At 40.8% G+C, this 27,792-nt stretch overlaps 1 protein-coding gene and 1 non-coding gene across 2 annotated transcripts in view; both read right to left on the bottom strand.

Moving 5' to 3' along the window:
* The window catches only part of plpp4 (phospholipid phosphatase 4), a 43,376-nt gene extending 15,830 nt beyond the window's left edge, over positions 1–27,546 (bottom strand). Inside the window, exons 1-2 of the mRNA XM_041050153.1 lie at positions 27,458–27,546; positions 2,366–2,474 (exon numbers count right to left, since the gene is read on the bottom strand). Of these exons, the coding sequence (XP_040906087.1) occupies positions 2,366–2,474; positions 27,458–27,546 (198 nt within the window). The remainder of the gene's footprint in view (positions 1–2,365; positions 2,475–27,457) is intronic.
* Positions 4,731–4,812, bottom strand: trnas-gcu. Its single transcript has one exon. It is a non-coding gene; the product is annotated as a tRNA-Ser (tRNA).
* Positions 27,547–27,792: the final 246 nt, after the last annotated feature.

Consider the following 27,792-nt stretch of genomic DNA (forward strand, 5'->3'; position numbering starts at 1 on the left):
AGATAAGCTCCAGGATTTATCTATTGCTTTTTGACATTGTGTACCACAGATGAATGCAGCAGGAACTTCTTGTTTTTTTGTTTGTCTATGTGTGTGTGTGTGTGTGTGTGTGAGTGTGTGTGAGAGAGAGAGAGAGAGAGAGAGAGAGAGAGAGAGAGAGAGAGAGAGAGAGAGAGAGAGAGAGACTATTCTTCTTAATCGGCCAAGGCTTTCAATGACTAATGAACTATCAAGTGTTTATAACAATAATAACCATCAATAATACATTTTTGATGAGCAATTTAAAGCTCAGGGTTTTGTTTTGTTTTTTTAAATTTATGAGCAAATCCAAATCTGTTAATGTTTTAATCTTTATTCATTATATGTTATTCATTGACAAAAAGGCTTCTGAACATAATGAAGTGGTGTCAAACTAAGTTTCAACATACAGTGTCTACTGTAGATATTAAAGTTATTCAGCCATTCTTTTAGAGAGGGGGAAGGCTATAACAGAACATATACTAAAGTTTACAGTAGCTGCCATTATTTCTAGCTTGAAATGACTGACAGCTGCTCTGCTGCTGTTTCTGTACATAATGAGGTGACTGATGTGTGTGATGGAGCATAGGATGGAGTGCAGCGTCGGTCAGCAAAGCACTGACAGTTCGCAAAGAGGTGAGCTAAACAAACAATGGGCAGACGAGTCTGTGCCTGTTAAGTTGGTTTAATATCTTGATTAAACAATAAGCACCTACTAGAAGGTCTTCTGACAAGTTAGCGTGCAGACATAAATGTCCTGCAGTACAGAATTAAACAACCTGTCAGTGAAATGATTAATTGAAGCTGTGGTCCTTGCAGCTAATTCACAAAACAGATATTTCTTGTACAATCATTTGAAATGGGTTTTCAGTGTTCTGCAGGTTCTCTTAATGCCATTACAAGTTCCATTTGTCACAAAAAATGTCATTGCTGCCACATAGCAGCCACCATGCTACATTAGAGAAGAAGCCCCGATCGCACACCTGAGTTTAATATAACTCCACATTAAACCTGTGAAAGATAGTTTGCTCACTGTTTGATGTGGTGGAAAAAGGTTTTATATACATATATATAAATATATATATCATGAGTACAGCGTACATAACTCATCAGGCCTCAATTTCTAACCCCTGTGCAAACATACTTAGAAGATATTCATATTACAGCAACTTTAAAAGGCAGCTCTGCTTCATATTCTGCTGAGAGTGCCTGGATAATCAGGTTTACATGGCCACAATTTCTGTTTTAAGTTACTGTTGCAAATGTTCTATATATTTTTGCGGGCGGCTGCTGTGGCTTGTCGGTGACAACACTCCAGAAAGTCACAGTGCCAGGCTGCTGTTTGCTAAGAAATAGAGCACATAATGCCCCCATAAAAAACACAACTATTTGCTGTTTTCCCGTTTCTGTTTGTGAATGGATTAAACAAATGAGATAGAATGTGGTGATTAGTGAGACTGTGACATGCTGGTAGGTGTACTTTGGACAGGGCCAAGCCTCCTGCTCCCCTGTGTCCTGTCTTTATGCTAAACTAAAATCATCTCCTCCATTTTGCACAGGCATGAGAGCGGTATGAATCTTTCCATCCAATTCATGGCAAGAAAGCGAATATTCCCCAAAATATTCAAATATATCATATTAAACTTGCTTCCCAGAAATTTCATGTCTTTAGAAGGTGCAGATGGGAAAAGTTGGAATGAAGTATTTCAGGTTTTACAGAAGCTATTTTGGTTTTGGCATCCTTGGTGCTGTCATATTTTGCCATAATCATTCTTTGAAAATAGGACCATCTAACGACTGCCATCTGAGTCTGAAAACAATGTGTGACTCACAAGAATAAGCTCTGTAATGACCAGTATGTTGTATTTTAAATGTATTGAAGCCAGTGATTGTTTGTCGAGAACTGCGCAGGGAACAAAATCAGCACAGATGCTCCTGTATGTGCTGGATATAGAAATGTTTGCCAAGATATTATTTAGGTTATTTGTTCAATGTTTACAGTATGAGCCAGAGGAAAAGTATTTTCAGACCATCCTGTATCTGTTAGAAATCCATCTTAACCGTCCACCGCCCACTTCCGTCCAAGAGGAGATGATATTTACATTGGAAGCACTAATCACCACAATTCTGTGAAGTCCTTCTCTATCAACAGCATGCAGGCCTCACCTCAGCAGTGGAAAGAAGAGGCTTCACAGCATTGATTGTCCTAACTGAAGGATTTCTGCACCACACAGATTAGTAAGAATTAAGCGGAGGATGTGGTTCACGTAGAATGCAATAATCATAAAGTATTTAGTGGCAATCAAGTCTGTAATAAGAGGAGTGCATAATTAGAGAAGGTACTTACAAACATGACCCTCTTGGGAATGTGGTCTGACTCGACAAGAGGATTCTTGTAGAGCCAAAGCTCCTCTGGTTGAATCACCCTCTCAAAGGGCTCCAGAAACTCTGTGAATCTGCAGCAAAGAACAAATGTACACTGATCAGTTATTTGTTTCAGCAGATGCTTTTACAAAGAGCAGCGCACCATATACTGTACGAGACATCACCTGAATTTTTCTCAGGAAAAGAAGACCTGTTGATTGTTCTAAGCACAAGCGAGGCTGCTCCCTGCTGTCTCACACTCTCACTGAGTGGGAACCAATTAGCATGCTCCTGCTTCCCCCAGCCCTGCCCAGCCACCCAGAGATCTGTCAGATATAACCTTGTTCCCTGTTGTCTCAACAAAGTCTTTTTGCCACTGCTCTCTAAAACAATTCAATGCACAGCTCTATTACGCAATTCTGCTACAAGAGATCTCCTAGGGCCACAGAGAGCTCCAAATATTTAAAACATTAAACTCACAGCAGAAGTGGACTGTTTGAAGACATTGTCTTATAAAAAGAAAATGCAAGAAAGTATTTAAAAAAGAAATTCTAATCTCGCTCTGTCTGACTGAAGAAGTGGCCTACATGAGTTTAAAATAAATGGAAAGTACAGCTGCACGCTCAGGGGCTCAAATTCTGGGACCATTGAAAGATAAAATTAAAAAAAAAAAAAAAAAAAGGCCAGAACACAGAAAGATATCTTAAATCTTTGGCATGTTCCAAGGCCTGTGTCATTCTGTCTTTCCTCTGCTATTCAGCTCCTCTGCCAGCAGCACATTCATTATGCCGAGGTATAGGCTCAATAATTTTCTTTTAAAAACCTTCTAGATCAGTGATTCACAACCAGTGGTACGTGCACCCCAGGGGTTACTTCTGCAGTTACCTACTAACAAACAAAAAAAAGAACCCAAATAAATAACAACAGGTGAAGAAGTTGCCTACAGCTTGTAGAAAGAGTCTTGGTTCCAACAGTTCATTCCCCAGATGGACTCTTTCAATCTAGGCGTACGGTGTGTATAATGATTGAGTAATGCTCTCCCAAACGACAATATGCCCTTCAGCAAGGCATTTATCACACCTCTGCTCCAGTAGAGCTGCTCACTGGCTGGCATCATAAGTGTGAGGATAACCTGGATCCTGTGCAGCTCCTCAGTGTGAATCTAACTATGGAAATGTGAAGACCATTGGCTGAAAGATACACAAATCTTCTGCAAGCCTTTCCTTTTTTATATTAAAAAAAAGGATTCATTTTCTTATTTTCTCTCTTGTCAAGCTACAGCAAAATCAAATATATGCTTTTAATCTCTCTAAAAGACCTGCAGCATATTACACACTGTGGAAAGTCTATTTGTTGGTCCTCTCATAACCATGTGTCATGATGTTTTTGCAAGGGAGCAGCCTTAATCAGTACTAGCTCATTTTACACCTTGCTGAGCCCGTGTGCATGATTCACTCCAGCTGCATTACATTTACAGTACGTGGGGTACGTTGTGCACGATAAATTACACCATGCTAATGACACACAACACGCTTCATAAATGACTCCATTTTCCCAGTTAGTCCTCCCATCAGCTCCCGTGTTCAGACACTGGTGACAGGAAATGTTGTTTTAGTCCCCGCGGTTTAAATCAGAGAGATAGATCATAGACAAATAGAGTCAGTCAAGGCAGACGCCCACCTCAACCCACACAGACACAACCATACGTACACAGACACTTCCCCCACCTCCTCTCTTATGGAGCATACACACAGAGCTCCCAGGTCATTAATACTGCAGTGGTCTACCTGTCACTCAGCAAAGCTTATCTCGCATCCACCATAACATCTTAATGAGTTTGAGGCACATACTCCCCCAAGGTAACTCCATTCATATAATTGAGCTTTTTAATATTTGCTTTCATGAGTTCACATTAGAATGCACATGGCATGCACAAACTTGCTGCAGTGGGAAAAGAGACATGTTGATGTTGATTATTGTTATTGTTGATTACATGTTGATTCTGTCAGGTTTTAAAGTCAAACCACATTTTTCAGCAGTCATTTAGTGGATTTACATTTTGTGATTACTCCTCTGTGTAGTAGTTTTTATTGGTCATTCAAATTTAAAATTCATACATCCACACATGCAGAAGAAATAATTCATAACTGCTCATCATGGTCAAAATGTATTAAAAACAGCGCAGGAAGATACTCTGGACTATCCATTTTCGAGGCTGGAGCCTATCCCAGCTGACAAGAGGCAAGGTACACACACCTGGACTGGTCAGCGGTCAATCGCAGGACTGAATAATGAGGACAGTCAGCTTATTGACAAAGAAACATGGCAGAACAAACTTAAATCCAATGCGACGAGGATGGGATTCGAACCCACGCGTGCAGAGCACAATGGATTAGCAGTCCATCGCCTTAACCACTCGGCCACCTCGTCCTTGCAGCAGCTTTGCCCGACATGAAAAATGTGATGTAATGATGCAGCTACAGACACACTGTGTTCAGATATTTTCACCATCACATTGTTTGCTTGGGATGATCAGTTTCATAAGCTCAAAATTAAAATGCCTGTCGGACATGTCAAAATATTCCTCCTTCTTTTGGAGAATTTGTATTAAATCTCCTCCATCAAATCAATACCACCCTCAAAGGATTTTCCCTGGCTCAAGATTGAAATTGAGGTTTTTGTTTTTTGTTTTTGTTTTTTGCCTCATCTCCTCTTTTCCAATGATAAACTTTATTAAAAGAACGACTCCAATATGGTTAAGGAGTTCTTTAAGGGCTCCAGGCTCCAGACGTCAAGAACAGTTTGAATTAATCAACACTTCATCCTTGATTCCATGGATGGAAGTGCCTGTCCTCTGAGGGGATTCATTTGACTTTATTGTAATTTACAGGCTGAGATGAAAGCAGCAGGAAGTGCATCGTTTACAGGCTGGTGACAGAGGATGCATTTGTCTGCGTGTGGAGGGAAGGACAATGTGGATAACACTCTCATTAGTAGAGCTAATGCCAGAGCTTGGAGAGGTAATGACATACACAGCATGCACGCCAATTTATCCCGCTGGGAAATAATTGTAATCACACTGATTCAAAGAAAGAGACAAAGAATGTGGGGCGTGGTGGTAGGCTGCATTATAGAAGAAATAAACTAAGATGCAGCAAAATGTTTGGTTAACAGCCAAAAGAGTTGTTTTTAACTCTTTCTTCTGCTCATTTCTGAGCTTAAAAACCTGCGAGAAGATTTCAACGTTTACTATACTGTACATGACAAACAGGAGCTATAGAGACAATGAGACGAGATAAAGAGAAGTGTAAAACACGTCTAAGCTGTTTTTCTACAAAGGTAAACTGTCTTCAGACCCAGCGTCCTCTGACACGATCTCTGGTCAGAACACATGGGCTCCCTACGTGTCCATAAAAACAAGGCAAACAAAAGACCCTAAACTCAGCACCGCCCACTGGCTGCCCGGGGAGTACCTCATTCTGTGTTATCAGCTTCTGTTTGCTTCCTGTGGAGACATTATTGAGCAAAGGCATGAAGGCTTCTATAGGAGCCAAACCATTATCGATTCACCGACAAACAGGCAGGTCTGAAGGTGAATATGTGAAGTGCTTAAGATGTTGGATATCAAACTTTAAGGATTTATAATGGGAGGAAGCTTCATTTTTCTGCAAACACTTTCATTGTACGGGTCATTTATGCTCAGTGGACATAGGATATGTCACATATATCAACATTCATTTCCATAAAGAGCAAACTATTTATACTCTTGGCTCTAAAGCTTTACATCTGACCTTTTCTAACTTAAGAACTTTTTATCCTTTACTCTCTTCTGCGTTCCTCTTCATTAAAGCTCTGCAATTGGGCCAATTTATCATCACCAATTCCTATCCATCTCTACTAGATGCATATTCTAGCACAGCCAGAGCCAAGGAAATAAAACTGAATTATTTCTCAAGATCTCCTTTCTCTCTCTATCTCTAGCCCCCCCCCCCCCCCCCCCCCCCCCCCCCCCCACCACCTCCCCTGCTGAAACACTATGCAGATTTAGCACACAACAGCACCAAGAACAATACCAGCACCTAATTTGAAGGCTCTTGATTTACAATGCACTGTGGGCAGAATCTGTGGCTGTGGCCATGGGAATACATAACATCTCCTGTGGCACTGTGACAGAGTAAAAAAGTTAAGAAATTCCTCCTTAATTGGCTCGATATGCTGCGAAGCAATTAGGCGTACAGACGAGTGGAATATCTTAGTTGGATTACCTTAAGACAAGATCCCACGTTCACAAAACTAAGCAAAAGAATGTGTGTGTGTGCTGGTGTCTATATCAGTCTTTTCATCCATCAGCCTATCACAGATTCATCCAAACAGAAGTTGAGCTTTTACATTACTGTATATCTGCTACCAGGGTTTGGCCAAGCAGGAGCCAAATGCCCAGAGCCATTATTAAACTACAGTCACCCAGCATTTATCTACAGGTGCAGGAGGCCACAGAGCAGCGCTAACACTGCATAGATCACTTATCAGACAGAGCGTGTGACCTTCACCCCTCGAGGGGAATAGAAAATATCAGGGAGCTTTAAAATGTCCTCAAGACAGAGGTGCAAAGCACCGCACAGTGTGAGCCGCGTATTGGGATGTGTTAGAGTCAGGCTCAGGGAAAGTCTTATCCTTTGTAAGCGGTAAGGGTTAAGCCTTTTTTCTCAGTTTGTCACACTTTGCACCAGAGCTGTTCACAGGTATAACTGCTACTGTACCTGCTGCAATCCAGGGACATATTCAAAAGGATGCAGGGAATTGTGTCCACTCACATTTGATTGCATTTCTCTCAGGTGGTGCAGATTTGGCAGTCAGCTGAGCTACTAGGACCCTGTGTGTGTGTGTGTGTGTGTGTGTGTGTGTGTGTGTGTGTGTGTGTGTGTGTGTGTGTGTGTGTGTGTAGTGAAAAGACCAAGAGGATAAAAAAAAACTGGAGCCGACCATCTGCCAGAACTGGGACAGAATTTGAAAAGACTTTTCCCACCAGATCAGAGGTTGGCGTTCATCGCTACCTTTCCCTCAGTCTGATAACACCCATATGTTACCCCCCCCCCACACCAAACTTATTACTCCCATCATTTAATTGTATAGCAGGAAGCTATTGAAAAGTGACTTATAAGTTATAAAAAACTATTAGGATCAGAGGTTGTGTGAGCCCGGAGGGAAATTCCCATCCTTCATTGTTCAGTGTGTCTTCTGGTTATTCACTGTTGGCAAATTCCCATTCCTCCTATTACAAGCCATCAAATCCATGTTGAGAGCCTGGGCCTCAATATGTTTAATATCTAAAAATCTGTATTGGTAGAAATGACAGTGAGGAAGAGAGATTGAAGGAGAAATAGTAAGGAATACAAAGAGACAGAGTGGTGGAGCAGACTATTTGCTGGCACAAAGATAGAATTGGAGTAGCCAAATCAGCAATTTACGGCTTAGACAGCCGCTCAACACCTCTAGGCTCTTGAGATTGTCTAAGACCTTTAGTTGTAGCACAAACCAGTTTCAAATGAAAAGGGCAATCACTCTCAGAATAAGTGTTTCAAAATACGTTACGACGTTGTAATCGTGCTTTGACTTCACCTCACACACAGAGCATAATTTAATACATAAAATTGGAAGGAAAAGCCACATTAGGAGAAGAAGTGAGAGTTGTCATTAGAAAAATGTTAGAAACTGGAATATTAGAAAAAAAAAATTATAAATTAAAGGAGCAGTTTGACATCTTGTAATTGACACCACTCTCACATCAGTCCGTTCAACATGAAGCTACAGTCAGCAGCAGGTAAGCTTAGCTTCGCATGAAGACTGAAAGCAGAGGAAATAGACTAGAATGATGCTTAGCATGGTTCTTTATAGAAACTGGATGTTTTCACTTTATAGGTGCAAGTAGGCAGATGCTGTTACTTTCTCAACAAACACAATTTATCTAACCTTGTGTTTCTTTTACACAGGATCTGATATTAGCACCGCCCAAAACAGGGACAGAGGGTGGGGAGGTGACAGCCACAAACTGGCTATTCTTTAAGGAAATGCACCAGGCTCTGGGGCAGAGGGACTCCACCAGGCCTCTGAACATCATTGCCACAGCAACTGACTCCTCATCAGATGTTACAGGGGAGCCTGATGAGGTGCCCACTACCTCTGCTCCAGGGCCACTCACTAACCCAAATCAACTGTCTAGGGGTTTCCAAAGACCTAAACTAAAAAAAATATATTAAAAAAAAAAGAGGTGATAGAGTCCCTCAAGGAGTTTACATAAATGCAGAAGAAGAGGTAGAGGGAGGTGGATGAAAAGGAGGAAGAGAGAGAAAAGAAAAAGCAACATCAGCTGGAGAACCTTGTGGTGGAGAAGCACAAGTAGCCTTTTAATTTTTTTTTTTGTTGTTGTTTTTTGGTTAAAATATTTTAATGTATTTTCATCAACCTTATGGATTTGTTTAATATGATTTGTTTGAAAATGTGTGTGGTTATAAATCACACCAATTTCTGTTTCCTTAAATCAAATGATTCCTCAGTTAAAAGCTGTGTGACATTAGACACAAATTGCTTTTCATCCGTCTCAGTGCAGTGCTCTTTGAATTGAGATTTTAGGCATAAATATTGAAAGGGTTTGCTTTAAGGGGGATTTGTGGGCGTAAAAGCAGAAATAACAGAAATGCGTGTGGAAATGTCATTCTTGTGTATCAAAAAACATTTGGACACATCACAAGCAAGAATCACAGAAGGCAGTAATGTAGTTATTTATATCTTTATGACAACAAAAGTAAAGGATTTCAGCATGTTGTTTTGTGTGAAATGTTTTCAGGGTAAAACATGGTGTGGTCAGAGGGTAAAGTGGCAGGTGGATAAGGGGTCAGCCGGGTGTGGAAGGTGGATTACATATGTCAATGAGTGTAGTCCTGTCCAGTCTGAACGACAGGCACACAGAGAGGGCCAGTAAAGACACAGACAGGGACAGTAAAAACGTAATGGATTTGTTTACGCTTCACCAGCCCACATTATTACATATGAAACTGCCACTCATTTTTATTTGGTGCCAAATTTTAACCCATGGATTTAACTCAGCCCAACATTAACTTAACAACAAAAATCTTAAAAGCTTGAGGCAACGGTGGGGGGTGTACAGGAAATTGAAATGCACATGGCTGTTTCACAAAATCTGTTTCTGAACCTCAGTAACAAACAAAAATGTCCAGAAATCTCCCTGAGGAGTCACAGATGCCTTGAAGTTGAATGGAGTGAAACTGCTTGTGGTAAAAAACAATCTAACTGGATATGTTTGGGTGGTTTAATTCGTGCGTCACTGCCATTCATGGTCCCCACAGCCTTACTGAAAGCCTCATGCTGTGCCAGCTGTCCAAATCCTCAGCCAACTTCCACCAAGGTGTTTAGACAGGGGAGGAAGATGACCTTAGATTTGCATCTGCGAATCTCCTTGGCAGTCCTGTGCTGTCACCTGGTAAGACACCCCACAGGCCAGCCAAGAACAAAAATAAGCTCCTCTAAATGATGTCCCCACCCATGACACCTCTCTTGTCGGAGAATGTTTAGAAGAACGTTGAACGCCTGCTTTGACATCCTGACGTCAGTCCTCATGTCTTGTTATACATCCATGTGCAGCCTGAGGACTGTCAATTGGGTTTTCAGCCTGGCACATTGAGTGCGCTGGTACGCCTACATTTACAAAGAGACACTGCATTAACAAGAATCTAAGATACATAAGAAGCACATGAAATCAGAGGAATGAATGGATATGGCATATTATACAACTTGTGTATTCAGCAACCATCTTTTAATCTTTGCTTGATGATGCTGTTCTGACACAAACAAGTAAACTGACTATTTGACAATCACCTCTCATCCACTCTGTAAGGCAAGAGCCTGTAACATGTTCAAATCAGGTGGTCGGTCGCTTAACTGCTTTGGCCACAAAGAAAGTAAAAAATCTAAAAGCAGAAAAGTCCCAAACCCACAATGGTACAAAACAAAACATGCTATGACGTTGTTAAGCTAATGTGATATCAAAGTGCAAAGTGCTGTTCTGTTCCTATTTGTACCCTTGGAGCCTCTTGCACTCAATCACGTACCAGGTGGCGTCAGTTAAGTGTGTGAGAACACAGAGTAAGGTGAATGAAACTACTGCTAACTTCAGCTGAAAGCAGTGGATTATTGACAGTTGGCAAACAGGCATTACCGCCACCTTCTGGACCCCTTGCCCTCCATATATACACCTAGTGCTCGTCATGTGAAAACAGCCAAAGAATGACAATATAATCCGTTCACATCTATATTCTTCTTTGCATATGCACAAACACACTCAGGGCACATTCAGTGTGCTCACACACACACACACACACACACACAAAGCACTTTTACAGAGTAGATTTAAACAATTTCAATTGTTAAAGATAATCTTTTATATACACAGTGATTAATTAATAATTATTATAATTATCAGGTTTTACTTCAGACAGACAGGTGTGTGGGTGAAATCTTACCTTTAAATGAAGAACAGGCTGTCGGTTGTAACTTGAACAGGCTGCTGAAGAACACAGCTGAACATCTGAATATTGTAGAACGATGTACAGTCTGACTGAGATGTCTGATGCACAAATGAGTCAAACCTCCCCATCAGCTGTTGGGGAAGACGCAATGTAGCCGATGTCCATCCATTCCATGTCAGCCCTGAGCACACGTCCATCAAACTTGAAAAGAGTGGGAATCGTATTTGATTTCCGGTGTCATTTTTTAAGCAGTGACGTGAGAAAATGCTCTTGTAACGGGGATGTTGGACATGGAGAGAGTAAGCAGTTAAATTGGACCAAGCCGAGGTTTCCTCCAGCACCTTAAAAAGATTCTACCTCCAGGTAAAATGCATCAATGGTCAGGTGAGGAGAGAAATCTGCTGAGGCAACAGTTCTCCACTGAGTCTCAAGTGAACCTAGTGAGCCTGAAAAGAACTTAAACAACTCCTGGACCCGTGACTTGTTGGACACAATGGGACACAGGAGTTCTTTTCTAACAAGACAGAGCACCTCCTGTGCCTCCAATAAACATAGTCCCCAACTCAGCATCTATAGGTGAGAGGTATATACTGGATGAGGTCTAATTCCCTGAGTTGCTCATTATGGATGAGGAAACTGCAAGACTATCCAAAGTCTCTAACTGAGAGCACTTGAAAGCTTTTACAGGATGTCCTACAGGACAGAGAAACTGCAGCTAAAGTCTGTTGGTCTTGTCTTTGTAAATTTCACTAAGAAGCTGCAGTGCATGGCAGTGTTCAAAGCTTGCTGCCAGACTGAAATGTAAAGTAAGTGCATCTTCTTGATTGAGGATTCTGTCAATGCAATCTCCTGGGATTACATCCTCTGCTGTTAACTGTCTCATAAAGAGTTCAGTAGTCACTCTTACATTTGAATGGGCACACCGGATGTAAGTCACCTTGATCCTGTATTCAATATTGCTAGGGGGCTGCTACATTGCTTTTTGAGCTACAATGCAAATGTAAATTAGGCTGCTTATGTCTGAGCAGCATATATACTGAACGATGTCCCCCTACCATGACACCTGCTGGACAACTGAACATTTGTTCTGTGCCTCTAGAATGCTCCAGTCTCATCCCTCAGTATGTCCAATAAGTTGTCCATGGCATTAACCGTGTGGTCGTCTGGTCGTCACAAATGTCCGTTAGCTTTACACACAGTAAAACAAGGCCTTGTTTTGTGCTTCGTGTTTTCAGTGTGTTCCTTTACGTGGGACTGTATGTCCATGTTGCAGAATCTGCAGTGAGTTTCATTCTCATCAGCCTTTGACAGCATTATCCATGGCATCAAGTCCAAATCGCTCTCCCACTCCTTTCTGTAATGTTTTTTTTATATTTTGCCCACTTCAGCATCTTCTTCACGCTACTATCTGCCAGCGCGCTTGCTTTTTGTGAAAAAAAGCACAAAAATCGAATCAGTCATGAAGACTGATTGGATGGAATATATGCACTCTTGGGTTTTGTTTTAAATCAGCTTGTCAAATGCATATGTTTAAAAGCCACCAAACTGATCCTGAAGCAGCCTAAATTTTTGTTCACCTGCCCAAACCAATTTTGACCCGCACAATCAAATCCAAAATCCGGCAACACCGAGAGTCGTGCATCTGAAATGTGCTGTCACAATGCTTTAACCTACAAAGGAGAATTTTGTAATGGATGAGAGTCACAGCAGGTGAACTCCAGTTTATCACAAATCCACAACTTATACACTCAACACTGCTGGAAGGATTAAAGTACAGCACAGGTTTTGCTTAAGTTTCCATTTCTTACTCCACACAGAAAAAAAAAATCCTGCGTTTGCTATTCCAGCAAAATCAAATCTAACTCCTCTGGCATGGCTGGATTAAAATAAAGACAACTGGGTATCTGTGATTTAATAAAGCGCTGCTCCTGCAATTCGATTAAGGGTGGGTCACAGTGGAGAAAGGCAGGGGGCGACTGACACACTGAGGATACATTTCTGATTAAATTATGCCGCTTTATTTCATTCATTAGACCAGAGCACAGCACAGCTGCCTTGACAACTAATGTGCGTCCATGTGTAGTGTTGATTGTAAGCTGGGGTGTAACTGCACTTTTCAGGAACGGAAGTTTCAGTCAGTCTAGCAATGACCTCCATGACAGATTCCCAGTGGGTTCCAGAAACCAAAAATCATGACATTTGAGGTTGCCTTTTCTTTTTGTTTTTGGCTGAAAAGGGACCAGACTGCTGGGAAATGTGTGGAAACAGAAGGTGTTAAACCTGAAGGTGAAGTCATTGCTGGTTTTGGCAGTGGGCTTAAGTTTGGAGACAGAACAGGGACATAACTTCAATTCTTTTACCCTTTTCCAATATTTTTGTCACAGGCTGTGACAATAATATTGGGGGAAAAAAAGGGGGAAATTAGATGATTATATTGTTAGCCAACAAATACAGTCATACACCTGCTTCTGGACAATAATATTAATGTCCTCATCTGGATTTCCCATACAAGCATGGCTAATATAATCATATTTAATCAACATAATTACATGGATGTGCTGAAAACAAACATTCTGTATTCTCCAAGAGGCTGCACTCTGCTATGCAAGTCAGAATTCTGCGAGCGCAATAAATGTCACATCCCCTCTCTCTGTCTCTGTTTGTGTTAGTGGTTACAGTCAGGGCCTTGACCAAACGTGTCAGGAATGCACAGCACTGGTCCTGTCACAGACAAAGGAGGGTGGGGAGCGGGATAGATGCTGAGTGACACTCAGCTAGCTCTGGCTTCCCTGGAGATAGCTCTTCTCAAGTTGGCTAAAGGGGAGAGGGGCAAAAAAGAAAACATCCTTTCCTTGTCATGCAAAGCCCTAGTGGTGGGATGCCGAGAAAAATACAGGGTTATTCTTTTAGTTTTGCTTATCCATTCACATTGGCTGATTCAAAGAAGCTATATTAAAAAGCCACAATATAATGAGGAGCAAAGGAAGGGCTGGCTCGGTCAGACTACAGGTGTCTGTTCACGATAAAAGCCCCAGAGACACTTTGAGAAAGGTCAGAGGCTCGTATTTGTGGTAGGCATTAGGAATAGCAGTGGTCTAAAGCTGCCAGGACATGGCCAAAGGGATACAGAGGGACTGAGGGAGCATGGTGGGAAGGCACGACGAGATAAGTTTCATCCCACAGCAGGAAAGAAAGGAGCCAGGCTGCTACACACAGATGACTTGCCAGCAGGCTTCACAAATACTCCACAGGTCCCAAGCTTATATTCACTGAGGTTGCTGAGTAAATGCATCAACTTTACCGGCCCATTGGTGTGGGCTCATCAGATTTGTTGAGCTTTCTCTCTTTCTATTGCCTAATGTAGAGGAAACTGTTACCCTAAGATGCTCCTATACAGCTCTGTAGTGCGTAGTAATCAAGTCTTGCAGTTCACTTTTCTGGTGTACCTGACTTTTATCCTCATCTACAGGAATTTAAGTCATTCTTATTTTTTCCACTCTGACAATTAACAGTACAACATTTAACAACAATTACTGCGTTTAAAGAAAAAGTTCCACACTTATAAATATTTATTTGCTCTTTCACAGAGTTAGAAGGGAAGACTGACACCATTCTTGTGTGTGAATGTTAAGTACAGAGCTGGAGCTGGCAAGCAATTAGCTCATCTTCACACAAAGGCTGAGAGGGGGAAACAACTAGCTTAGCTCTCTCCAAAGTTCAATTTTGAAACTCGTGGTTCGGGGGAGCTACGTGCTGTAACTAGGCTATTTGTTGATGAACAACAGTTCATCCATCTGCCCAGTACTTCTGTGCAGCGCAGCCCAGTTTTAGGGCTGATTGCCTCGCAACCTCACTGCAAAGACAAGGCTCAGAGGTGTCATCACACCCGGCTGTTTGATATTAACAGCACACAACTTCCTCTAAAACCGCAAACTGTCATTCATACATTTGTTATCTGTGCTCTAACTGCAGGTTTGATAGAAATCAGTTTATTCTCTTTGTTTTAGGAAGATGGTTTCAAACCCTTCTGTTGCCCACATTAAAAAATACATGAAAAAAAACTGCTTATTAGCAGTGCTAAACTCTTGTGTAGTGAATTGTTCTTGGACTAACTGCTATGAAATGGCATGACAATAAAATACTTTACCAAATGAACATTTTTAGGACAAGAGTTTTCTCCAGCTACACTCACCCCAGTGCTCTGTAATTATCCTGTGACCTTTAGGTAAACCACAGTCACTGAAGGATGAATATACACGCGAATTATATATTTATCAGTTAAACTCCAAATGTTGTAATCTTCAAAGGTCAGATCTGACTTTCGCTACATTTCCTTGCTTTGAAACTGATGATTATCAAAAAAAAAAAAAAAAAAAAAAAAAGGACCCGCTCAGGCACAGATAATTAATTCTGCCGGCAGAATAACTGACATCTATGGTCACCTCTGAGATTAAGGAATCTGTATTCAGCTCAGAGCAAGAACCTAGTGTTTCAAATCTAAGCAGAAGGTGTATAAAGGCACTTGGGTGGGAGTGTATGTGCGCGCCTTTGCTTGCGTGTGGGTTTATTAAGTTAGGCATGAGCGTAACCATGCTTGGAGTGTCAGAGTAAAAGACAGGGGAAGGGAGGTAGGGGAGGTGGAAAGATTTAAACAAAGACTGATCGTTCACACCGACTGTGATGCTGGACACTGATATTGGACTTGGGATCCAAGTCTGACATTTATCAGTGCTGTCATGCTCATTGTTCATCCTAGCAAATGTCAAAGTTGGCGGCATGATTCTTGCTTTGTGTTCACTGAAAAGAAGGATGAATTATACACACCCCTCAGCAACACCCACTGATTCTTAAAGCTGGTTTCATTAGCGGCATCAGAAGTCAAGGTGCACTCCTAGACATGCACAGACATATACACAAACAACCATGTACGGAGGCAGATACACACATACATCTGACATACTCACAGAAACACACTACACATGCACACAAAAAATGCATCCATAATAACTTATAATAAGTTTGCTGATCTGTAAAGTGTACGCTGAAGGTGGGGTGTCAGGGTGTCACGTGGTGGGACGTGGCTCCCAATTTACTATACTGGATCATAATGGGACTGATAGTGACTGTATAAGACACGAATCAAAAATCAAAATCAATTTCACATTTACATTAGTATTCAAACCCTGAACTCAGTACTCAGAAGCCCCTTTGGCAGCGATTACAGCTTTGAGTCTTCTTGGGTAAGTTTCTACAAGCTTTGCACACCTGGATTTGAGCAGTTTATCCCTTTCTTCACAACAGCTCCTCTCAAGTATGGGAAGCATCTCCTGCCATCTTCAGGTCTCTCCACAAATGTTCTATGGGGTTTAAGTCTGTGCTTTGGCTGGGCCACTCAAAGACTTGTCCCGAAGCCACTCCAGCATATTAGCTACCCTCACCCCAGTCTCAGGTCCCATGCTCTCTGGAGCAGGTTTTCTTTAAGGGCCTCTCTGTGTTTGGATGCATTCATCTTCCCTTCAAATGTGACCAGTTTCTCTGTCCCTGCTGCTGAGAAGCCACCCCCCATAACATGATGCCGCCCCCACCATCATGCTTCTCTGTAGGGAAGGTACTAGTTAAGCAATCATCAGAACCTAGTGCACTGAAAAAAAATGTTTCGTTGAATTTACTCAATTTTAATGTTGAAAGTGGTTGCACGCAATACATTCATCTAAATCTAGACATATTTTTTAAGTTGGCTGTACTTAATATTTTTGAGTAATTTCAAATAAATTCTGTAAGTAGTTTCAGCACAAAAATTCTGAGTATTTGCTACTCTGATTTCCTTAGTAATTCTAACCATGTTTAATTTACTTAAATTCATTATGTAATTCATATATTGTGGATACATAATTTGTTATTGTGCTTTAAATTAAATTGTTTTATTCTACATATGTAAAATGCATATGTAGATGTGGGGGTGGCTGAGAAACCCTGTATACAACAATGAGTTGTGGCAGTCAATTCCATTTTATTTGACAAAATAAAATGGAGTCTTGTTCAAAAACTCCACAGTAAAAAATGCACATTGGGCAAACCAGAAAGAAAAAAGTAAGCAAAAAGGGGGGGAAATTCTCAAGAGCACTTCTCAAGAAGAATCAAAATAATACAGAACAAAAGAATTCGCTCTAAACTGCTTTTCTGGCTATGCCTTTAAAGTTTGGGCCCATGGCAGGAGCTATAATCTGGAGCTGTGTTCAGGAGCTGTGCTTCTCTCCTTTAGGCTCCGGCCACCACAGCCTCCTCACTTTTATACTGGTGGACTGCACCAAGAAATCAATATCAATTATCTCTTCCAGCACACTTACAATAATCCCAATACTAAATAACATATTATCAAATAGAAGTTCAGTTAAACTTACTTTAAAAACACCTATTTCTTTTTAAACAAGATACTTATACAGGTCATTTCACCACAAAAGACAAAACACCCCTCCCACTCTACCACACTTGGTTTCTTCCCCTGTGAACCCCCCTATTTAACCAAATGGACCGCTCCAGCTCAGGTTTGGCTGTTCCTCTTCTGACAGATGAAGAAGTGCAACAAAGGAGACAGGTCAACAAAATTTAAATTCAATAAATCAAATGCACAATCACAGTGTGACTTCTCTCCTTCACCCCCTGCTCCAAATGTTCATACCACACACATCACCACCAGCACTTCACACCAGGATCAACATTCTGATAAAATCTACCTGAGAAAGAGCACATGTAAGGCACATGTGTAGCACATGTGCCTTACTTTAGTGCACAGGGTCTCCCTGTGACAGTAGCATAAAACAATTGAATTATTTTGATTCTTCTTGAGAAGTGCTCTTGAGAATTTTTTTCCCTCTTTTTTGCTTACTTTTATCTTTCTGGTTGGCCCAATGTGCATTTTTTACTGTGGAGTTTTTGAGCAAGACTCCATTTTATTTTGTCAAATAAAATGGAATTGGGAATTGCGCCAGACTGCCACAACTCATTGTTGTATACCAGGTTTCTCGGCCACCCCCACATCTACATATGCATTTTGATTGTTTTAAATAAAATTGTGAATTGAATCAAAATATTTTGCATAATGTAGAATAAAACAATTTAATTTAAAGCACAATAACAAATGATGTATCCACAATATATGAATTACATAATGAATATAAGTAAATTAAACAAGGTTTTAGTTAGAATTACTAAGGAAATACAAAAAAGTAACAAATACTCAGAATTTTCGTGCCGGAAGTGCTTATATAATTTATTTGAAATTACTAGTACAGCCAACTTAAAAAATATGTCTAGATTTAGATGAATGTATTGCGTGCAACCACTTTCAACATTAAAATTGAGTAAATTCAATGATTTTCAGTGTGTTTGCCAGACATAGTGATTAGAGTTCTGCTCAAATGGTTCAATTTTTGTCTCATAAAACCAGAGAAACTTTTTCCTCATGCTCTCACAGGCCTTTAAACGCAGCTTGGCAAACTCCAGCCAGGCTGTCATTTGCCTTTTGCTCAAAGTGGCTTCTGTCTAGCCACTGTACCATAAAGGTCTGATTGATGGAGTGCTGCTGAAATGGTCGTCCTTCTAGCAGGTTCTTCCATCTCTGCAGAGGAATTATGAAGTTCTGTTAGAGTGGGTGGTGGGTTCTTGGTTGCCTCCCTGACCAAGACCCTTCTAGACCTGGTGGTTCCAAACTTTCATTTCTCAATTATTGAGGCCACTGTGCTCCCAGAAACACTCAAAAGTTTAGAAATGGTTTTATTCCCTTGCTCTCTATGCCTCACCGTAATTTTATTACAGAGGTCTACAGAGAGTTCTTTGGACTTCATGGCTTGATTTTTGTCCCGACATGCAGTGTGAATTGTGGGACCTTATAAACACAGGTGCGTGTCTTTCTAACCTATTTCCAATCAATTCAGTTTGCCACAGGTGGACTCAAATTAAGAGATCATTAAAGCAAACTTGATTTATGGGACCACAACAAACGAGCATTTGTATAAATGAGAGATTTCAGTTTTGGGAAGTGAAGGGGTCTGGACACTTTCTGAAGCCACTGGATGTGCTGTATGATTCACCTTACTGTGGCAAAAAGTGAGATATCACTCTGCTTTGCATTGTCTAAAGGAAACTGTGGACAAGCCATCAAGGAAAAAGTCTGGTCTGACAGCAAAACCCTGGGGCCTGAAGGACACACACACATATACACATACAGATGTGGTGAAGGCTTCTCCATAAGCAGAGAGCCTGGCTTGTTATATATTTTGAGATTTGAGCCAGGGAGACTGTCGAATGTGAGGGTGTGTGTTGGAGGGAGGCTCTTTCATCTCCTCAGCCCCTCATCTGTCTTTGTACAGATAAGAGTATGATGCTGAAAATGACAGTAATGGAGCAGATCTAAGAAAATACCTGAGAAAGGGGCAATGGAGGGAGAAAATGACAGAGAGAGATGGTGGGAGAGACAGAGAGGAAATAAGAATAGAAATATCATGATGCTAAGTGTAAGGCAGTGCAGAGGATCTTCTTCTCTGCTTTGACGGTAACCGTCACTGTAGACCTTTGAGTCCACAGCTCCATGGTCTACAGTGTTCCCCCTCAACTCAGCGCCCACCTACTGTGCTACAGTCATGGTTCAAATATTTCATCTTCTTCTAGCTAATAGGGAAGTTTTTACAAAACACTTCCAGACAAATCGAGTGAGCTCAGCAAATACCATATATAAAATATCACACAGTATTTCTCTGTAATATTAATGCCATCACTGACATCTCCCAGGCTTGGAGCTGTCGCCTTCAGTGATCTATTCTTAATCACTCAAATGTTATTTCATACTGGTCTGACAATCTCCTTCAAATAAACCGAGCTTTAACAGTAGATTTCTTTATAGTCTTGAAAGGTAAAATGACAAATCCCATCATCATAGACCTGTTCTCTTAGCAGCTCACTGTATAATTTCAAGCTTGTCTGAATCGCCTAAAATAATTGATCAAGGTTAAAGTACCATTTAGTTTACATAATGCTCGTAATCAAGAAGTGGACTGCTCAGCCAGAAACATCTGACAAGGTTTTCATTTTCAACATCAAGAATTTATGCTCATTTGATCAGGGATAAAGGGAATGGGTTTGCTGGATTCAATTTCATTAAGACAAAAACACTGGATCATGAAGGGCTTCCAGACACTCAGAAAGCTTTTGACAGAATACCACTTTGCAGTATAACATCTTCCAACAGATCAAGGCATGTAAAACCTTTAACTGTTATGCTAGCAGAAGTTAAACTCCAGGACATGATTATCCAGCTGAAAATTTAATTTCTGAAATGCCTACCAGCATGAGCACAATCCTTACTGTGGCTGTAGTCCTAATGACTTGACGTGAGTCTTGATTAAATGCCCCCCTGTAAACATGGTGGCGTCTGATTAATTTTCTTAATTTCACTGTGTAATGAGAGCTATAGGGGGTGGGCTGGGAATTAAGTCATATTTGTGATGAAGACAGCAACTCTACAACATGTTAGAAATGGTTAATTCACATGCTTTAAATACATATTAATAAATACAGCATTAAGGTGGAAAATGTGGCTCCAGTTTCTCCCAGAACTCTTTGTGCAGACTGGATGTAAGAGAAACCCCACAGGTCATCTGCACAAGCAACTTCTCACAACCCATAGTTATGTTTTGTTATTAGGCGAGGAAGTCAGGTGACACAGTATATAGAACAACAAAGTCCACATTGGAAGGATGACTTCAATCTGTCTTCACACACAAACAAGAAAACAACTGTCTATTGACCAAATTTGTCAAATATGCTAAGTTGTCATTTTATTAGGTACATCCAGGTAATAATAATACAGTCAACTACAACAGCTGTACTGTCATAAAGGTTATAAAGTTCTGTTTTTGTTGAAACAGTTTTAGAAAGGTGTTTACTTAAACTGTTAGAAAGCTCTGATGAAATATAAAAAAGTTATCCTTTTATGATGTGACTACACAATGGTAAAGGTTTGATTAGGTTTAGGCACAAAAACAACTTGGTTAGATTTGGGGAAAGATTATGTTTTGGGTTGGGTTTGATTCCATCACAATTACATCATCTAGAAGGATTTGTGGGGCATTTGTTGAAAATACTGATGCTGTCTCACACGACCCCTGGATGTTGCTTTAACAATAAAATGTAACTATGGATTATAATGAGCTGCTTGCACAAGCAGCAGTAGACAGTCTCATAGGCTACAAAGACAACATTTCATGCCAATAGTTTTTTAGTCTTTTGGGTTTTTTTTTTTTTTTGCTTCTACTATCCTTTCATTTTTCTGCCTGTAATAAATTTTCATCACCTAATGGATAGTTTGACCCCAGAGAGCAGTCTCTGAAAAAAACTTGGTTTATTTCCTTGAGAAAAAAATGGCGAAAAGGACAGACTGCGAGTAACTGAGTGATCTAATGCCCATGGAGGGATAAAGAGATAGGGTTGGATAGATGACAGCAGGGGCAGTGAGACATAATGAGCTGATCAAACGATTGTGGAGAATGAAATGCCAGAGCAGCTTAGAGCGGTGACAGACTTGAGCTGTCAGGGAATCCCTGGTCTTGTTGTGATAGTCAGTTGCCTCTGCTGTCACTGGAATCATGGTTATTTCTGCCGAAACACCTGCACAGTTTGCTGATCCACTCTTTCTCTTTTCTGTCACCCCTTCTCTGTCCCCCTGTTCAACACAGACACCTCCATTCTGTTCAATTTCAGTCCATCCTTTGTTCACATAAATCTTCTCTCTGCTTTGGCCTTTTCTGTTTGTCCTTTTCCCATCCATCTATCTTGCATTAGCATTCCATCTATTTTCCCTTCCTCTCATACTACATTCACCATGGTCACTAATCGAATTTGGCATACAACAAACAAATTCTTTTAAAATGTCATACCTGTAGCGTTGCTTTTCATTTTCACTAACGCTTTCAACTGTGCTTGTCTAATTATCTTTTGTTTGTTTGGTTTAATTGGATGTCGCTGAATATACGTCCACTTTTCACAAGCTACTCCTTTAAGGACTAAGTAATTACTCGAGTTGATTTTACATAATCAGGTACAACAACAGTTGTTCTCTCTTTGCTTTTTCAGACAGAGATCAATAAATGAACATTCCTGGACGTGACACTCTTTTCAGGCATCGCTCTGATCAGTGTGTGTCAACAGCATCCAGTCGGAAAGTGTTTCTAGCCGCAGTCAGCTGTCAAGTCTGCAAACTCAATTTTTTTCTTCATCGCTAAGATAATAAGGGTTGCAGAGTGGATGACCTGTAATTCAGTGCCTCAGATGCTGGCAGCCAAAATTAAAAAATGCAGAGAGAGACAATAAACTGTCATAATTATGCAGGCAGTGAAAAGTAAACAAATGGCAAATGACTCCAGCTAGACAAGTGTCACATTGTTGAAAAGTGATTTCTGACCACAGGAGAGCAGAAAGAATAAAAACAAATCAGTAAGGTAACAAATACATGTAGTGAGAAAAAGAAAACGGACAACATGGGCTTTTTATTGGTGTTCTCTTTCTCACCATTCAGTATAGATTATTCTAATATTAACTTGTCTCTAGCTTTAGTTCAGTCAACCAGGTTCTGAGAAAAATATAGTCTAAATACTACATGTTGGACTTTCTTGATCAGCAGCATTTACTTCAGCCCTCTGCCATTACCCACTGCACAGGCATTGTAATCAGCTTGAGTGAGCCTGTTTGCTTGGGGATTTTACCCATGGGAAGTGCTATTTGGTCCGAACCATATAGACGGATGAAATAAAGCAAAGAGCTGAAGTCTGCAGAGCTGCAGAGTGGAGGGACACCTGCGACCTTTGGCCGAACATTTTCTATCAACAAATTTCTTTATTTACATCTCATGGCGAAATGATTGGACAGTTTAAAGCTTATATGGGTTGAGCTCGGGATAATATACTGCATATATGCATACTTATAAGTTCTAATCCTTAGGATACCCCATTTTTATTCCATTTAAGGTTGCTGCAATACCCATTCAGTGCATGTACATCCAATAATTATCTCTCTCTTCACAGAAGTTTTTATTGGAAGTGGGGGAGTCTGCCGTTCTGAATTCAGACTGCCTGCCAAAGCACGAGGGATTTACAAGGAAACTATGCATGCATGTAATCCAGCACAATTTTATCTCATTAATATGAGCCTCACTGTTTACTGCTCTTTTTAACCAGCTCACCAGAGCTGTATTACGTTACCGATTGTGAAAACTGAACATCCTGCTACGGCTTCACAATAAAAGCATTCAACTGACAAAACACGGGGTTAGCTTCTGTAGTGAAGCAATCACAGAAAATGCATCAGCAAAACAATGTAATAGTCATTTTTGTAATTTTCTTTTATGAAATCTTTTATGAATTCAAAATTTTTTATTTTTGCTGCTAATGAAACAGTAGGGAGCAGCCACAGTGAGATGTTACTGAAGATGAAGAGCTGCAGGCGACAAGCTGCACACCTCCAACTCCACTTTGGATGACTTCTTCATTAAAATAATGTGCCTGTGTTCAGTTACTTTTGTTATACTTGCTGTTTTTCTGTTTTATTTCTGACAAAGTAGCTGCTCAAGGATTGTTTGTTGCAGCATTAAACCGCACTTGCTGTAACCACAGTAATCACAGGTGTTACCAAATCAACAGGACTGAAATCTTAAGGATTATAACTTTGTTTAATGTAGGTTTTTTTCTCAAAAATCCAGCAACCATAACAGAAAAAATGTACCATTCTCCTAAATTAGAAATAAGGTTTTGTTCATATCGACCATAGAGACAATGTGCCCTGATGACTCTGTAACCAATGCCCTACAAAGAGATTTTCTCCACAAAAGCAGAGCACAAGGGCCTCCACCCTTAACATGCAAGCTAAACAATCCGCTTATTCTTAAACAGTCTAAGGCCTGACATTCTGCTCTTTCCCAACATCTCACAAGGCTTTCTGAGACTTGCCAAAGCTCTGGGCTGCATCCCAGGGCTGCTCCTAAGCCTTCCTCTAAGAGGAGAGGATGATACACTGTGAGTCGAAAACCGTTTTCAGGGGTGAAAGGGTGTTGTTCTAGAGCACACACTGTTAACCTCATTTGACAACAACTGTATCGAAAATTATCCCCAAAATAATGTCAGCGTCAGAGGGTTTTTAAGTCATCGCACACTGGACATTCTGGCATGTTTCAGTGCCAGTGATAAACAAGATTCCTGCTTTATCACCATGGTTCTCCGCAATAAAAGAGTCACTTCTGCTCTGGCCCAAATTGTTACTCTTGGCACAAACAAATCTATTCCATTTTGTTGTGTACATCAGCCCATAAAACAGCTGCCCTTTCCTCTGTCCAATCACTCCATCGAGAAGCTTTTAGATTGTGCTGATAGGAGTTCTCAGAGTGGTTTTGGTACCTCTCTGTTCACTGTGCTGGGTTTTATTCCTCTTATCCTCCTCTCTTTTTGGCGCTGTGTCCTTCTTCCTTTGTCTCCTCTTCTACACCGAATCAGTATTCTGATATTTTACTGGAATTCACCTGCTTACTCAAATGTCCAACTACGAGCTTTGGAACAAACACATAGAAACTTTAAGTCTGAGCTTGTGTTGATTGATTGGGAACATGAGATCTGCCACACAGCCACTCAAGGAAGAAATGACTTCTTGGTATTTGTCTAAGCTCTTGCTTGTTGTGCTCCGGATTACAAGGAAAGTGAAATAGCACCAATCTCATTATCCTCTCTTTCTATGTTATGTAGCTAACTGCAGAAAAAAAGAACTTTATGTTTTTCTGATTTAGTTTTCAGCTTTTGTTTTTTTTTTTCACTTTGTTAAATGTCAAAGATCCATTTCCATTTAGATTGAACTTTTTGCTTTACTCTTGAGAGATGTGTGACTCCTGGGGTTCCTATCAAACTATGATGACTGAATGGCATTAGCAGTTTGGTAGCACGGGGTCAACCAAACGTCACACACTTGGCCCGTCGCAAAGGTCAGTGCACCTCCTGAGGCCTGAAACAGAGAGGCATGCAAGGGCAAATGAAAAGTAATCTTCCCTCAAAGGCAGGTCATCTTTGGCAAAATTTGGACGTTAATAAAGCAGGGAATTCATGGCTCGCTAGGTTTAAAATTTCTCCCCATACAGAAACAGTCATGAGAGAGCACAGACATGTGGTTCACTGTGTGTGTGGACAAAAATAAAAAAAAAACAGTTTGAGATGGCGACCAATCAAGCACAGAGAATAAGTTGTATGTATTTGGGTTACAGTCATTATTTAATCAGAATCAAAGACAAAAAAAATGTCACAAGTTGCATGGGATCTCTGATTAAAGATAACCTCTCTGCTGCTTTCACGTCTGCTTATGAGCCCAAACTGGAGGATTAATTCATTCATTCATTTCCAGCATCCCCTGGTACACGTTCACTATTACGGAGGAAAATGAACAGCAAATGAGAAAATCAGTTATGTCTTTCTCCCAGTTAGTCAAATTTAGTCCTGACCTGCAGAGGTAGAAAGCCGTAGGAGGAATTCCATTGGGGGGGAAGCAAGATTTTAACTAAGCAATGAAGCCAAAACACATGACTGCTGAGTCTTATCGGTAAACATACACACACACGGATAATGGTGCCATTTTCTTCCCTAGATAAAACTACAGTGCACTACACCTACACTGAACATCAGACACAAAAGGCAACAGCTAAAAACTGTCCTTTACACCTCCAGTGAAGAAAACAACAGATTCTATTGACCCCAATTATCCTGCTTTTACCTTGGGCTTAAAGGGGAGACAAGAACAGGGAAGCGCCGTCCTTCAGGGCCAGAGGGCGACTGTCTCTGATCTGCTGGGGCTTAAAGCATGCTCAATACGGCAATTACACCAAGTCCAAAAGACATGTAATGAACCAAACACACCCTGTGTCAAAATACATGATTCAAATTTGCACTTATGAAATGAAAAGTAAGCTCTTAAGCTCTCATAACATAAGAGTCCAACAGTTTACTGATTATGTCTGTTATCTTTGTAACTTTAATTACATAAAAATATAATTAACTAAATAATGGAATTAGGCTTGTGTGGCTCCACGTTACACCAATATTTATCTCTATGCAGTTACGACTGCCCATGATAAAATGTCTCAACTCTCCCAACGCTGTGTGAAATACAGTGCTGGCATTAAAGTGATATGTTTGTTTAAACTGTCTGTGTTTGGTCACATAGGAGAAGTAAACTTGACACCGTGTAACCAAATTAATTTAATGTGTCGTACTCAGTTTAGGGGCACTGCTGTAAGTACAACGCAGACTGAGTTTACTGACGGGGCTCCATAACAAACAGTTTATTAGCCTTAGCTTGCTTTCTGTGTACTGAGCAGGGAAGTAAAACTCAATTCATTAGAGTGATCAAGGACTTTGTGAGTGGGGCTTCTGCTGCAGAACACAGCAGTTAGTTGATGATGATGATGACGATATTATGTGAAATATTTTTCATATGTGGCCTCGAGCCCTGATACACAACAACAAATCAGCAAGAAATGTGAATCTCGCACACTCTCACAGCAAAAACACACACACACAGACACACACACACAAAAGGCTAAAGCCTGAAGACTCATGCCTCCTCTCTGACATGTTTCATTCTTCGCCTTAGTCAGATCCCTCCAGCTGAGTTTGCCCATGTCAGACACTGTGAATGTGTAGCATCATGCTCTTCTTGGCTGTGTAATCTTTTCACTGTGCCAGCACACATACAGCAGACACTAATGATAATGCATAGTATGCACACAGTTTTACTACACACTACACAGAGATGTGGACCTGGAATGAAAGCCATAGCAAGGTGAGTCATTTCAGATAAGAAAACCTGGGTTGTTTTTTTTTTTTTTTTCAGATCATATCAGGCAGAAAATCAATAAATGATCCAATCATGGTGCAAACAAAGCTTGGTTACTAATTCATATTTATGTTTTTCTGGCTGCACCTCTGAGGGACAGCCTTTACACAAAGTGTCATACTGCACAAAAAAGTATTATATATATATCACCGCATCGGTGTCAGCCTTCCATTAGATCACTGTTTCTTAAGGAGTGCAGTGGTCAAAGGAGCTGTCTTGGTCTCTCTCTAACCATTTAATAATATCTAATAAGAAAAAAAATCCACGAGGACATTCCAAGTGCCATCCAAGAATGCACGTCAATTCATGGCAGGAACTAAAATGCTTTAACTTTTTTTTTTCCAACCTGTTAACTCAGCGTCTGTCTACTGCCCTAGTCTTTTAGCAGTGGTCTGTCCACGGTGCTGAGATGCGGATCAACAGAGGGACCTGTTCGTCCATCACCACACCGCGGCAAATGAACCTGAATACAGCAGTTCACTGTCTAAAGCTCGTAAAGGCACACATGGATAACGTCAGTCATGAAACTGAATGTCATCACCAGGGCAGAAAATGCCACACTAGATTTTTTTTTTTTCTAGAGAACATAAAACTCAGCTGGTTGAAGCTTTACTTACACAAAAACTCCGAAAAGCAGAACTCGGATGCCAATCTCCAAAGCCAGTTCTCGCATGTTTTTCCTGCGGTCTGGGGGCGGCACGTTCATGGTTCTGAGATAATCCGTCAAGTGAAAAGGACAAAGGCGGTCCCGGTCAGTTCTGAAGGATGTTCACTTTGTATTCCACCTTAACAATGGGAGCGCTTCCAGAAGCGGTGCTCCCTAATAACGCAAGCCGTGCGCCTCCATCGCTACTCGGTCACCTGAAGCAGCCTTCCCTTCTCCTCGCCTGCGCTTATGTCTCCGCTCGTCTCCGTCTGTCTCACTCCCCTCGGGCGATTTTCTTTATTGCAA

Source organism: Toxotes jaculatrix, chromosome 11, assembly GCF_017976425.1.
Source record: "Toxotes jaculatrix isolate fToxJac2 chromosome 11, fToxJac2.pri, whole genome shotgun sequence".
Lineage (NCBI taxonomy): Eukaryota > Metazoa > Chordata > Actinopteri > Toxotidae > Toxotes > Toxotes jaculatrix.